The sequence below is a fragment of the Ascaphus truei genome, chromosome 2 (genome assembly GCF_040206685.1).
Source record: "Ascaphus truei isolate aAscTru1 chromosome 2, aAscTru1.hap1, whole genome shotgun sequence".
Taxonomy (NCBI): Eukaryota; Metazoa; Chordata; class Amphibia; order Anura; family Ascaphidae; genus Ascaphus; species Ascaphus truei.
In genome coordinates, this window is record NC_134484.1 from 7,440,160 (window position 1) to 7,454,844 (window position 14,685).

At 44.6% G+C, this 14,685-nt stretch overlaps 1 protein-coding gene across 2 annotated transcripts in view; it reads left to right on the forward strand.

Moving 5' to 3' along the window:
* The window catches only part of LOC142475242 (uncharacterized), a 228,384-nt gene extending 215,338 nt beyond the window's left edge, over positions 1 to 13,046 (forward strand). For both annotated transcript variants that reach the window (XM_075581211.1, XM_075581210.1), the window contains one exon: positions 10,998 to 13,046. In XM_075581211.1, coding sequence (XP_075437326.1) covers positions 11,107 to 12,789 — 1,683 coding nt within the window. In that variant the 5' untranslated portion in view covers positions 10,998 to 11,106 and the 3' untranslated portion in view covers positions 12,790 to 13,046. The remainder of the gene's footprint in view (positions 1 to 10,997) is intronic.
* Positions 13,047 to 14,685: the final 1,639 nt, after the last annotated feature.

Sequence of the window (14,685 nt, forward strand, 5' to 3'; positions counted from 1 at the left end):
GATGGTGTGCGTGAGTGTCCCCCCCTTCCCCGGGTACCTGATCAGACCCGGCACCACCGCAGCCTCTCGCGGAACTGCAGCCCCAGCTCACTAACACACACACTAACACACACACTAACACACACACTAACACACACACTAACACTAACACACACACACACACACACACACACACAAAAAAACGGAGCCGGGAGTCCCACTCACCAGAGGTATGTGGGCATCTGGGGCCTGCGGGCGACATCGAGGTCTGCGGGTGACATTTGGGGGCCTGCGGGGAACATCGGGGGGGCTGCAGGAGCATTGGGGGGGGGGAAATTGAGTATGTGGGGGCATGCGGGGGACATCCTCCCCGATGGGAAACGTGGCCGGACGGGGACGCGCTGGATCCAGCAGCTAACTTTGCTAGCGCGCGCGCCCCCCCACCGGCTGCATCCATGGGGACGGAAGTCAGAGCCCCTGGCAGCAAGCGGGAATCGGGGGCAGGGGAGGGGGAGAGAGAGGCTGACCCAGAGCTGCCAGCCGGCCCTCTTCCCCGCATCAGACCAATCAGGGAGAGGAATTATTTATTTATTAAAAAAAAAAAAAAAATATTTGAAAATTTAGGCACGAGCAGGGAATTAATAGAGCTGCAGCACGGGTCGCCAGCTGCCTAAATCCACTCGCAACGGGCGACTGGTTATCATTATTTGTCGAGCACTGTATATATATATATATATATATATATATATATATATATATATATATATATATATATATATATATATATATATCACACTCCATTCTTCTCCTCACTTTAAAGCTTTACACTCTTCTGCTCCTCCTTACATCTCAGCCCTAATTTCTCGCTATGCACCATCCCGACTCTTGCGTTCTGCTCAAGGATGTCTACTTTCTACCCCCTTTGTATCTAAAGCCCTCTCCCGCCTTAAACCTTTTTCACTGACTGCCCCACACCTCTGGAATGCCCTTCCCCTCAGTACCCGACTAGCACCCTCTCTATCCACCTTTAAGACCCACCTTAAGATTGGCCCCCTGCAGACGCACTTACCAGAACTCCCTCCTACTGTCTCTGTACGTTCTCCCTACCTACCAATTAGAATGTAAGCTCCTCAGGGCAGGGACTCCTCTTCCGAAATGTTACTTTTATGTCTAAAGCACTTATTCCCATGATCTGTTATTTATATTATCTGTTATTTATTTGATTACCACATGTATTACTACTGTGAAGCGCTATGTACACTAATGGCGCTATATAAATAAAGACATACAATACAATATATAATATATATACACACACATCATATATATATACAGTGTTCGACAAACCTATACATTTGCACGCCCCGGGCGAGTGGATTTAACATCGTGGCGAGCTCCTATTGGCCCAAGCAGCACACATGTGGTACTAGGTGGCGAGTAGATTTTTTTGTTCGGCGAGTAGATTTTATATATATATATAGATATATATATATATATATATATATATATATATATATATACTATATATTATACTATATATATATATATATGCAAATACAACTGTATGCTCATCTGCATGTCTTAGGCAGGTCTGCAACCCCGCCTTTCCCCATTATCATACAGCACTTCCACTGCAGCAAGGGATTCTGGGAAATGACATGCAAATGAGCACACAGTGTCACTTTTTGCTCAAAAACCATTTTTCACATGGTTCCCTATAGGCTTAAGCTTGCTTTTGAGGCAAAAAGTGACACTGTGTGCTCATTTGCATGTCATTTCCCAGAATCCCTTGCTGCAGTGGAAGTGCTGTATGCTGGGTGATAATGGGGAAAGGCGGGGTTGCAGACCTGGCTAAGACATGCAGATGAGCATACAGTTGTATTTGCATATTTGCTTTCCTGTGGAGGGTTTTTTGTCACTTTTTTTACTCACCATAACTTAACTCAGTATATATACACACACACACACACACACACACACACACACACACACACACACACACACACACACACACACACACACACACACACACACACACACACACGACACACACACACACACACACACACACACACACACACACACACACACACACACACACAACATCTATGCTCCAGGAAGAAGCCTTTTTGGCGAAACGGCCGTAGGAGCAGAGCTGTGACAGCACCCCTCCATCCTGTGACCCGTGTGGCACCCCTCCATCCTGTGACCCGTGTGCCTTACCATACTGCGTGAGACTTTCCTCGTTTTACTGCTGATGTCCCACTGCAAGACTTTGGTCTTTATCATCTGATTCTCCTGCTGCCTGACTGAGTAACGCTGGTATTTATCACTGATTTCCTCAGTGCTTTGTGCACACCACACACAGCAGTGCTCTATGACCCTGTGTTATTCACACACCACCACTGCTCATTATTTTTGAGCTCTGTATCTCAGGGGACTTTATATGAGCGCTACCAGTGCACTTTATAGATCTACCACTGCTGCTACTTATCTTACATGTGCAGCTCAATTTGGGCATCACTTTATTCAGCTGATTTACAGCACATTTAAGGGTCACAACTTTATGTATTTCTAGCTATGTGCCTAACTATCTCTCATCATCATTAAGAGGTTTATGTATATTTACTACAATATATATCCAATCTTTTTCTTGTGGTCTGTATCTATTTACCATTTATATTCATTGCTACTCTTGTTCTGGATCGGCCGATCTCAGCAAACATTACTTGGGGAGAAATATTTTTCCCCTAGTTCTGTTATGTTATATTTTGTAATGATATATTGTTACCCTGCTTTGGCTCTTATCAGACCAATTGTACCTCTTTGATGTTTTTACGCTGTGTCGCATAGCGATCTGACATGTGATTTGTGTGGGTCTGTCTTTTGTGTTTTTTATACTCTTTGTTAATAAAGTCCATTTCTATTTTTCATAATTCAGCATTTGAGTGCACCTTTTTGACCCTACTCTCCCTCCTTTTCAGTCACATTATTCCTCTGGGTCGGTAGCACCACCAGAGGGTTACCTTTTACCTTGACCTCTGGTTAACTGATTATTTAATCACACAAGGATGATTTGATTGCGGCATCTATTGTGTGTTCCATATATCTATATATCCATCTATATATATTATACACACATCTATATATCCATCTATATATTATATTATATATATATACACACGATCTATAATATATAGTATACTATATATATAATATATATATATATATACACACACACATCTATATATATATATCTATATATATATATCTATATATCCATATATATATCCATATATAATATATATCCATATATATATATCCATATATATATATCTATATATCTATACATCTATATATCCATATATATATATCCAGTGGTTGACAAATCACCAAAAAATCTACTCGCCACACAAAAAAATCTACTCGCCACCTAGTACCAAACGTGTGCTGCTTGGGCCAATATTTACTCGCCCGGGGGTTAAATCCACTCGCCCGGGGCGAGCAAATGTATAGGTTTGTCGAACACTGTATATATCTATACATCTATATATCTATATCTATATATCCATATATATCTATATATATATATATATCCATATATATATATATATATCTATATATATATATATATATATATATATATATATATATATATATACATAATATAATGATTAATGTAATTTAATTAATTACTTTATTCTTTTTGTAAATAATTGTCAGTCAATAATTATCTATGTTCTTCAATGTGTACGGCATGTTCTTCAAGGTATCCAGTATAGAGTATGGCTTTTCAATAGAGGAAAGCTGTATTTTGTATGAAATCCGGAGGTACATTTTTTTTTTTAGGATTTTCATTGGTTTGATTTTGGAGAAACATGATTGGTGCACTGAACTTCACTGTGATTGGACGGCTGCATCATGTGACGTGGCTGTCCCTGCTTGAAAACAAATGTGCCCATCTCCTGAACGGAGCAGAGCGGGGAGACAGCGGAGGAGCGGGGAGACAGCAGGGTTTGAAACAGCAGGTGGAGGGAGACAGTGGGGTTGAAACAGCAGGGGGGTGGGAGGAGGAGACAGCTGCATTTGGTATAAGCAGTTTGCAGGGATGTATAACACTTGTTCTTGCGCCACTTGCTGTCGCTACAGGAGACACCGCGGGCGATTTCTGGTATAATCACGGCCTAAGTATACACCGAGCACAAGATGCCGTATAATGTCATGTATTGCAGCAGGAACAGATAGGCCGTGATTATACCAGAAACCGCCCGCGGTGTCTCCTGTAGCGACAGAAAGTGGCGCAAGAACAAGTGTTATACATCCCTGCAAACTGCTTATACCAAATGAAGCTGTCTCCCTGCTCGCTGCTGCAAAGCAGGACACCGTTCAGAAGACGGGCACATTTATTTTCAAGCAGCGACAGCCACGTCACATGATGCAGCTGTCCAATCACAGTGATGTTCAGTGCACCAATCATGTTCCTCCAAAATCTAACCAATGAAAATCCTAGAAAACATTGACCTCAGGATTTCATACAAAATACAGTTTTCCTTTATTGAAAAGCCATACTGTATATTTACGGTGACAAGATGTCCCGGATTAGCCGGGACGGTCCCGTTTTTTAATGAGCTGTCCCAGTACCCCAAAAATGGTGAAAATGTCCCGTTTTTTTTCTGGGCAGCCCTGGTTATTAATCACCCGGTGTCCTCACGGGTTTGGGCGGGTGGGATTAGAGTGGATGCGGCTGCGGTCACATGGCAGGAGGGAGGAGGAGAGCGGGCTGCCTGGCTCCTGGGCAGCAGGTGGCGCTGCAGAGCCGGTCACATGGCAGGAGGGAGGAGGAGAGTGGGCTGTCTGGCTGCTGGGCAGCAGGTGGCGCTGCAGAGCATTCCTGCTCTGAGCTGCTCCTCACTACATCCCTCGGTTCCGTGTGTGTGTGTATTTGTAATGCATGTGTGTTTCATTTCATGCACTGTGCATATATATTGTATATTTAATGTTTGTATATGTTAAATCTAAATGTGTATTTGTATATGGTATGTGTATTAAACTAATGTTGCTGTGTGTGTGTGTGTGGAGGTGGGGGTGTGTGTGTGTGTGGAGGTGGGGGTGTGTGGGGTGTGTGTGTGGGGTGTGTGGGGGTGTGTGTGGGGTAGGGAGGCGGGAGGAGGACAGAGGATGGGGGGATGAGGGAGGAGGAGAGATGGATGGGTTAGTGGGGGGGATGGAGGGATAGTGAATGATGGAGGGAGGATGAGAGGAGAGGTCCCTGCTGTGTTAATCCTACATGTGTCTGACTGTCTGTAAGAGACGCGCAGTAAGAGGCTGAATCAGTCACAGCGGGAGTTTTATTTAATTTTAAACATTACAGTAATGTAGCAGGGGGTCTCCGGAGCTGAACCGCATTGATTTCAGGTCCGGGGGCCCCCTACTTCCCGAGTTATAGGCCCCATTATGGGGTGCCGGTATCCCCACCATGTAAAAATCCTGTGGGTCACGTGACCGAGGGATTTTCACATGGAAGGAGATACCGGCACCGCATAACAGGTTCTGGTGCCGATTCACTAAGCTCCATTAAGTGGCTTTAAGAGCGCAAAGTACCCTTTAAGACCGATAAGGCTGCAGTGCGATTCACTAAGCAGTGATAACTGCGCTTTATCGCTCTTAAAAGGGCTTTTTTTAGCCCTCGGTGCCAAATGCGCACGATCAGGTTATTGCGCTTCTTTTTGCCAGTACAAGAGATTCACTAAGCAGCGCTAAGTGAATTGGCCTTAAAAACGCGCCAAACAAATGCGCCAGCTGAAGGCAGGCGCAAAAGAAGCTGGACTTAGAAAAAATATCTTTGTTTACCTTTTTGCAGGCACACCATCCATACAACAGGCCCGCGGGGGTGCCCGGGTGACCCCGCGGGGGTCCTTTTCTTACCCACCCTATACTTTTTAAGGATTAAATGTATATATCTTCTTTGAAAAGAGGGGATTATAATATGGGTTAGATTTGATCTGAAGAATTTTTGTACCGATCTTTTTGTATTATTTAAATGAAATCCAATTAATCTGGGTATTATAATCTAAGAGGGTTCTTCTCTCTGTATAGGCTCTAGAATCATTTGTCAACATGAGTTTTAGGATTTATTTTTCTTATCACACCTATGACTTACTGTATGTCCTATCTATGGCATGATGTCTTATTGTGATATGAATGATGTCGCAGTTATTTCTGTATTGCTTGTTCAAATGGTTTTTGAACATCTTTTTTAAAAATATTTTCATATATCTATATGTTTATATAAACATGCTAATACTTTAGTGTATTGGTATGCTTAATTATATATACTTCAAAATAAGTTTATGCATTTTTATTATAGTCTTTGATGTTCTCTTTACACTTACACTTTTTTTTATGGAATTATTCCGTGTGTTCTTTAATTATACATCCAAGTCTTATCCACTTTACCCCTCTCCTAGAAAATACATCTTATTATATATCTTATTATATATTAGTGAAAGCACTGTATGCCTGTCTGCATCTTCCTGTGTCCCTGCGGACAATCTGATTGCACCTTTGGCCTGTCACTCCGCCTCGGGCCATGCCCGCCCCCGCACACCTCTCATTGGTCTGCGGTCCGCCCCCGCACAACTCTCATTGGTCTGCGGCCAACACCACTGCCACACTGTCCCACCCCTCACTGACCTACACCACTGACACACTCTTGCCAGCACCTAACTCTCACTGCTCTGAGAGATTTGCACCTAACCACTGAGCTTTGGGAATGCTTGCCAGCACCTAACCCTCACTGCTCTGAGAGATTTGCACCTAACCACTGAGCTTTGGGAACGCTTGCCAGCACCTAACCCTCACTGATCTGAGAGATTTGCACATAACCCTGAGATTTGCACCTGAGAGATTTCCACCTAACCCTGAGATTTGCACCTAACCCTCACTGCTCTCAACCCAGAAAACCCTGACTTCCTGCTACCACGACAGAACTGCACAATCAGGTGCCAGTCTTATTGCTTTCAGCACTGCAACATTCCACACCCTCACACAACACCACACACCGCACGATCACACCGCCTCTTACGGCCTACACTGCCAACACACTGCAACATTCCACACCCTCACACAACACCACACACACCGCACGACCCCCCCCCCCCCCCGAGCCAACATTACCCAACCCCCCCGAGGCAACAGCGCTATGTGATACTCACATCACCAACGGACACCGCACGTGGCCGCAGCTACTCCGGAGATCACACCACACAGAAACAACATTAACCTCCCCCCCAGGCAGCAGCGCTGTGTGATCCTCACATCAGCAAAGGACACAGCACGTGGCCGCAGCTCCTCCGGAGATCACGGCCTACACTGCCAACACCTCCCCTTCACCTCACCGTCTCATCCTCACATCTCCAACGGACAACGCACCCCCCCGACCCAACATTAACCCCCCGACCCCCCCCCCCCCGAGGCAACAGCGCTAGGTGATACTCACCGCACGTGGCCGCACCTGAGGTCTGTGACGTGCAGGGAGCAGTGGCGGCGGACAGTGCCAGCGAGGAAGCCACCGTGATCGGGGACAGCGCAACTCCGCGGCAGTGACACCCCCCCCCCTACCTCTACTTCCGGCCGCCGCCATCTTAGGCACTTGGCGCCGCGAGGGAGGAAGGGGGTCCTTCAGGCCGCCGCCATCTTTGGCACTCGGAGCCGCGAGGCAGCCTGCCTGGCCACTGGCTGTTCCCCCGCCGGGGAGGGGGGTGACTTGGAGCGGCGGGGATGGGGTGGCAACCTCCCCCCGAGGCGACAGCGCTCTGTGATCCCAACAATTTTACTATACAACATTTACACATACTTATTCACACTTCACATCCCGGGCAACGCCGGGTCTCTCAGCTAGTGTTATATATAGGACTACCAGATGAGGGGGATATGGTGCTGTTTTTTTGTGTATTTTTTTTTGTATTTTGTTTTATCTTAATTTTATTTTATTGATTATACTAATATTGGATTGGTTAATCTTAATAGAAGGGTCTATTCACTTAAATGGTGGATATGTCAATACTGCATATGGTGTGGTTATCAATAGGCTGGTTTTTATATGCTTCCTTTTTCTTTGTTTAATATGTATATTCATATTTTCACATATATGTATACAGGGATATTGTTATTTAAAATTTTTTTAAGTACTGTAGAGTACTTATTTAGTTAGATTTAGGGATTGGCATAGTGTAATAGGTGACGTCTTTTTGCTAGTTTTTTTTATGCTAATTCTGGTTTTAATATTGTTTTTGTCATGTGTTTTCCCTTTTTTTTTCTTAAAGTTTTATTGTTTGAATGCTCATTACTCTGGGCCAATCGGAAGCTCTGCTCCTTTACCCCTGGTTGTTCCCTCAGTGTCTGGGGCAACTAATAAAGTTTATTCTTGTTCTATGGTCTTCAGCTCCTATTAGGAAAGGGAAACGAAGGGGGAGCGCTCCGATTGGCTATGCGAGTGGTGACGTGACTGTCATGGCGCGAACGACGCCAGTATTTAAATTTGTCTGTATTCTCACTTTGTATACACCTTGATAAAGGGCGCACGGCCCGAAACGCGTAGGTGTGCGTTTTCTGGATGACCCATGGGTGATGTTTGATCCTTTTATTCATTAAAAGGTTGTTTTTGCTAACATTAGCCTCCTCCATTCATTACAGGCAGTGCAATGCCTTTTTTCACCTCTCAATGGGGGGCCCACATATCCACATTGGCAATAAATGGTAACCCAGTAACAGAAAAATACATCAACAATATTAAAATACATTTATAACCGCCCTTCATTATCTCAGTGGCTAACCGCTAAGGTCATGAAGGGAGTTGGTGGATGTACCATGTGATGAAGACCTTTTTCTGGGTGCTGGGGCGTCACCTTAAAGGGAGCAAATCACATTCCTTTTTTGGAATCACATTCCAAAATTTTGCGTTGCCAGCACCACCATCGTATACGTGTGTGTGTACACACACTCACACTCACCCTCTCTCCAGGTTCACAGTGGGATAACGATCCAGTCCTGGGTTTAATTTCCTGGTTATTCTGACGTCTGGAGGTGAGAGGGAGGCACACCACACTGCGGCACACACACACACGCACAGCAACAGGTAGCCACCCATACAGGGGCACAGTATCATGGGGAAGAGACACACACACACACACTTCTGCTACTGATTCTCCTCCATACAAACATTGCATTATAATAAACACGTACCCACCATAACTTTAGGTACGTATGTTTCACCACACTTAGTAAAGTTATGGTGGGTAAAAAAATAAAAAAAAAGTGACAAAAACCCTCCACAGTAAAGCATATAACAAATGGAAATATTACTGTTTGCTCATTCACATGTCTTTGACAGGTCTGCCACCCCGCCTTTCACCATTATCACCCAGCACACAGCACTTCCACTGCAGCAAGGGATTCTGTGAAATGATATGCAAATGAACAAACAGTAGCAGAAGTACAGACTCCCTGTTTCCTTAAAAAAAAAAAACATCAACAATTGTATTAAATAACTAACACAGTTCTGGAACACACTGGATGATATTAGTATAGCTTAATTAAGTCTGAATAACATCTGTGATGTCAAATACAATAATTAGGTACTGTATTTGTTTTCTGCTTTAACAATGGAGATTTCAAAGAAAGTTGGGTCATCCTATAACTATTAGAGACTTGGTACATGGAACGGTAACGGGAACACCCGGTGACTGATTTCTGAGCACCTACTGAGACACGTATTCTATTCATTGTACAAGCAATTTTTAATGATGCCTTCACATCTGAAACTATCGACTTACTATCTGTCTAAGGATTTGTGTCACTTTAAATGGTGTTTTGCATCTAGTGACACTTCCTTTTAAATATTTTAAATATTATGATCCACTTTAAATGTATGATCCACTACATCTACTCTCCTTGTCCTAATGCTGCACATGTGCTTTGCAATGTACATCTACTCTCCCTACCCTAAGGCCCAGGACATGGTGAACTCCGCGTCGCTGAGCCGCGCTGAACAGATGCACAAAGCCCCTGCATCTGTTATCAGCGCGGCTATTGTTTCTCCCTCCGCATGCGTGCGGAGGCTGAGAAACTACCCCGAGACAGGCAAGTTTGAAATTTGCCGCTCGGGGAAGCGGAGGAGCGGTCACGTGACCGCTCCCATCCAATGGGGCTGCAGCCGGTCCGGCATTGTAACTACAGAGCCACCAAACCAGCAGGTGTGTGTGTGTTTGTTTGTGTCTCTGTGTGTGTGTGTCTGTGTGTCTGTGTGTCTGTGTGTATATATTTATCAAGGTTGCACAATGTTAATAAATAATTTATTCTCACAACGTCTTTTTTTTTTAATTTTTAAAATATTATATAATATACACACACACAGGTTCCCCAGTGACACCCAAACACACAGACCACTTCAACGTGACACACACACACTGACAGATTCCAAGTGACACACAGTGATACCCGCCTCCCAAGCACGCTTGCTGTCTCCTCTGCCAGGACAGCAAAAAGCTCCTGGTAGAGCGAGCGGCAGCACCAAACTGTTTACTATGTCCCAGGCCTAATGCTGCACATGTGCTTTGCAATGTATATCTACTCTCCCTACCCTAATGCTGCACATGTGCTTTGCAATGTACATCTTCTCTCCCGGCCCTAATGCTGCACATGTGCTTTGCAATGTACATCTACTCTCCCGGCCCTAATGCTGCACATGTGCTTTGCAATGTACATCTACTCTCCCTACCTTAATGCTGCACATGTGCTTTGCAATGTACATCTACTCTCCCGGCCCTAATGCTGCACATGTGCTTTGCAATGTACATCTACTCTCCCGGCCCTAATGCTGCACATGTTGGGCTTTGCAATGTACTTTTACATTTTACTTTCATCCTAAACTGTTTGTGATATACCTCTTTACGTCTCCTTCATGACCCTTTGTAAGACAGTTTGTGTAACAGGGATTTTTTTTTTTGTCTCTCGTCTAGTACAAAGACCAGCACAAATACCCCACCCATGCCAACACTGCAAGGTTGCTTTTAGCAGTCAGGATTACCTCCTCTTAGACATCTGAAGTTCAAATACCCAAATGTGTATATGGAAAAGATGAGGACAGAACCATCTTGCAGATTAGAGAATCGATCGGAAAGCAGCATTCCAATAACTATGTCAGAAAATGCAACTTTCAACCAGTCAACGCTATTTATAAACAATGTAACTGCTTCTCATTCAAAAGGAAATATATTAGAAGGTGCCAAAGGAAAAGATCTTAGAGAAAGTGGGAAGAGTCAGACTTTGTTATTAGACCACAAGAGGACACACACAGGGGAGAGACCGCATGTATGTGGGGAATGTGGGAAGGGATTTAGTCAGTTATCCCACCTGAACACACACAAGAAGATGCACACGGGGGAGAGACCGCATGTATGTGGGGAATGTGGGAAGGGATTTAGTAAATTATCCCACCTGAACACACACAAGAAGACACACACGGGGGAGAGACCGCATGTATGTGGGGAATGTGGGAAGGGATTTAGTGTCTTATCCAGCCTGAACCTACACAAGAGGACACACACAGGGGAGAGACCGCATGTATGTGGGGAATGTGGGAAGGGATTTAGTGTCTTATCCAACCTGAACACACACAAGAGGACACACACAGGGGAGAGACCGTATGTATGTGGGGAATGTGGGAAGGAATTTAGTGTCTTATCCAGCCTGAACCTACACAAGAAGACACACACAGGGGAGAAACCGCATGTATGTGGGGAATGTGGGAAGGGATTTAGTGCCTTATCCAACCTGAACACACACAAGAGGACACACACAGGGGAGAGACCGTATGTATGTGGGGAATGTGGGAAGGGATTTAATGTCTTATCCAGCCTGAACCTACACAAGAGGACACACACAGGGGAGAGACCGTATGTATGTGGGGAATGTGGGAAGGGATTTAGTCATTTATCCCACCTGAACACACACAAGCGGACACACACAGGGGAGAGACCGTATGTATGTGGGGAATGTGGGAAGGGATTTAGTGACTTATCCAGCCTGAACCTACACAAGATAACACACACAGGGGAGAGACCGCATGTATGTGGGGAATGTGGGAAGGGATTTAGTCGGTTATCCAGCCTGAACCTACACAAGAGGACACACACAGGGGAGAGACCGTATGTATGTGGGGAATGTGGGAAGGGATTTAGTGTATTATCCAGCCTGAATCTACACAAGAGGACACACACAGGGGAGAGACCGTATGTATGTGGGGAATGTGGGAAGGAATTTAGTGTCTTATCCAGCCTGAACCTACACAAGAAGACACACACAGGGGAGAGACCGCATGTATGTGGGGAATGTGGGAAGGGATTTAGTGTCTTATCCAACCTGAACACACACAAGAGGACACACACAGGGGAGAGACCGTATGTATGTGGGGAATGTGGGAAGGGATTTAGTGTCTTATCCAGCCTGAACACACACAAGAGGACACACACAGGGGAGAGACCGTATGTATGTGGGGAATGTGGGAAGGGATTTAGTCATTTATCCCACCTGAACACACACAAGCGGACACACACAGGGGAGAGACCGTATGTATGTGGGGAATGTGGGAAGGGATTTAGTGACTTATCCAGCCTGAACCTTCACAAGAGGACACACACAGGGGAGAGACCGCATGTATGTGGGGAATGTGGGAAGGGATTTAGTGTCTTATCCAGCCTGAACCTACACAAGAGGGCACACACAGGGGAGAGACCTCTCTCTCATGTTTAGGGATAACACGCTCACATATAATTGCAAACGTGTGCTTAATATCTGGGGTTTGCCTGAGCGAGGGCTTAGAATCTGTTACGCTTAATGATATTGAAAAGAGACTTTACTTTATTATGTATAAAATAAGCATTTTAAAAGGATAAGTTATAACTTTTTAAAAGCCGGTTATTTATATAATCCCCATTGTAGTTTTATTTAAAGTTAAATGTTGTATATATCCCTGCTGTTGGTTCTAATAAAATGTGTGTTCCCCATTATGCTAAAGCTGTCTGGTCTCACTTTCAGTAGCTGCGGAATGGGACATTTTGTCGTGGCCGTTTCACCACGATCAAATAGCCACCGGCATTCAGACGGACCCTGTGGGGGAGCCCGGGACTGTGGAGAGGGATTGGACAGTGGGAGGGCACAGGACTGTGAGGGGGCACTGGACTGGTGCTGGCACAGGACTTTGGGGAAACACGGAACTGTGGGGGCCCCTCATTCACCTCAGGGTTTTGATTTGGTTTCCGTTTTGGCAGGAAAGTGAGCTTTGTGATACCAGGCAGATGTTGGACAGGTTTCAGGCGATTGGCTGAGGAGTAGCTGCTGGGGAGGTGGGCAGAGTGCTGTCATTGGGCAGGCCAGAGGGAGGACGTGGCTAGGGAATTTGGGTGGGAAAATGAAAAGGTACAGTGTATATATAGACGGAGCAGAAGCAGAGAGGGAAACAGTTAGGGGACATTGGCTGCCCCTCTCCCCTCCTTATGTGTTATAATTATAACACCTTGTATAGTTTAACATATATATATATCTATATATATTATACATACACACTGTACATAGTGTTTTATGCTGTCGCAGCATGGCGACGGGGTTTAAAGTGCTAATGCTGGTCAGCATCATTCTGTGGTTATTGATCATTTTATACTGACTGGGGCCTGGGTACGGTTGGGCGATAACAAAAAACTTCAACAACATTAATACGTTTATCACAATAACAATATGTTTGCAATAGAGAAACCACGTCAGAAAATGTTCTAGTAAATCTATAGAAAATATAATTCCTTAAAGACACATTTTATTCTTCAAGCAGCAGAACTGGTGACACTTTGTGTTTGTTTAATTGGTTTGAAGCAATGGGGGTCCCCTGATCTGAACCGGGTTAATTGCAGCACAAGGGATCCCCTGCTTCCCAGGATACTTACCTAAGAAGGGGATGACGTCACGGCTTCCTATTGGCCCACGGGACATATAAGCTGCCATTTTGATAACCCCAACCAGCCCAGCCAGAGCTGCTACCAGCACCCCCTTCCGAGGTAAATATCTCAGGAAGCAGGGGTGCCCAAAGCGGAAATTATTTTGATACTAGAATTGTTAACTCCATCTTCTCTATTTTTTCACCTTTTTTTTCGCTGCTTATTATAAAACAGATATATTGGGAGCAAAGAATAAAAACATAAATTCTTTCATCCCATCTCCCTGTGTTTAATAACTTGAAATGGACCGGTTCTTATCTTCAGTACAAAGAAATCATATAATTTAATAACGTGATAATAAACATCTTATTATGTTTGTCATATACATAGAGAGACTTCAAAAGTACGACCAAATGTGCAATATAACCTCAATTAAAAATAAATATTTTATATACTGTATAGTGCTTTTTTTGGTAAGATATATAGTTGCCGGTACCTGACTGGGAGTTTGGTGGAAGCAGGGCCTCTTACCTTCTCCTGCTTGTCATCTCCAGCTGCGTCGCATTGGTGTGACGTCATTCTTCTCATGGCGACACGTCATCGCAAGGAGAAGATGCCGGAGATGAGGGGCAGGAAGAGAAGGTGAAAGGCGCCAGTACACTGTACCATCTCAGAAAAAAGCCCTGTATATACAGTATATACATCACCCAGGGCAGCACCC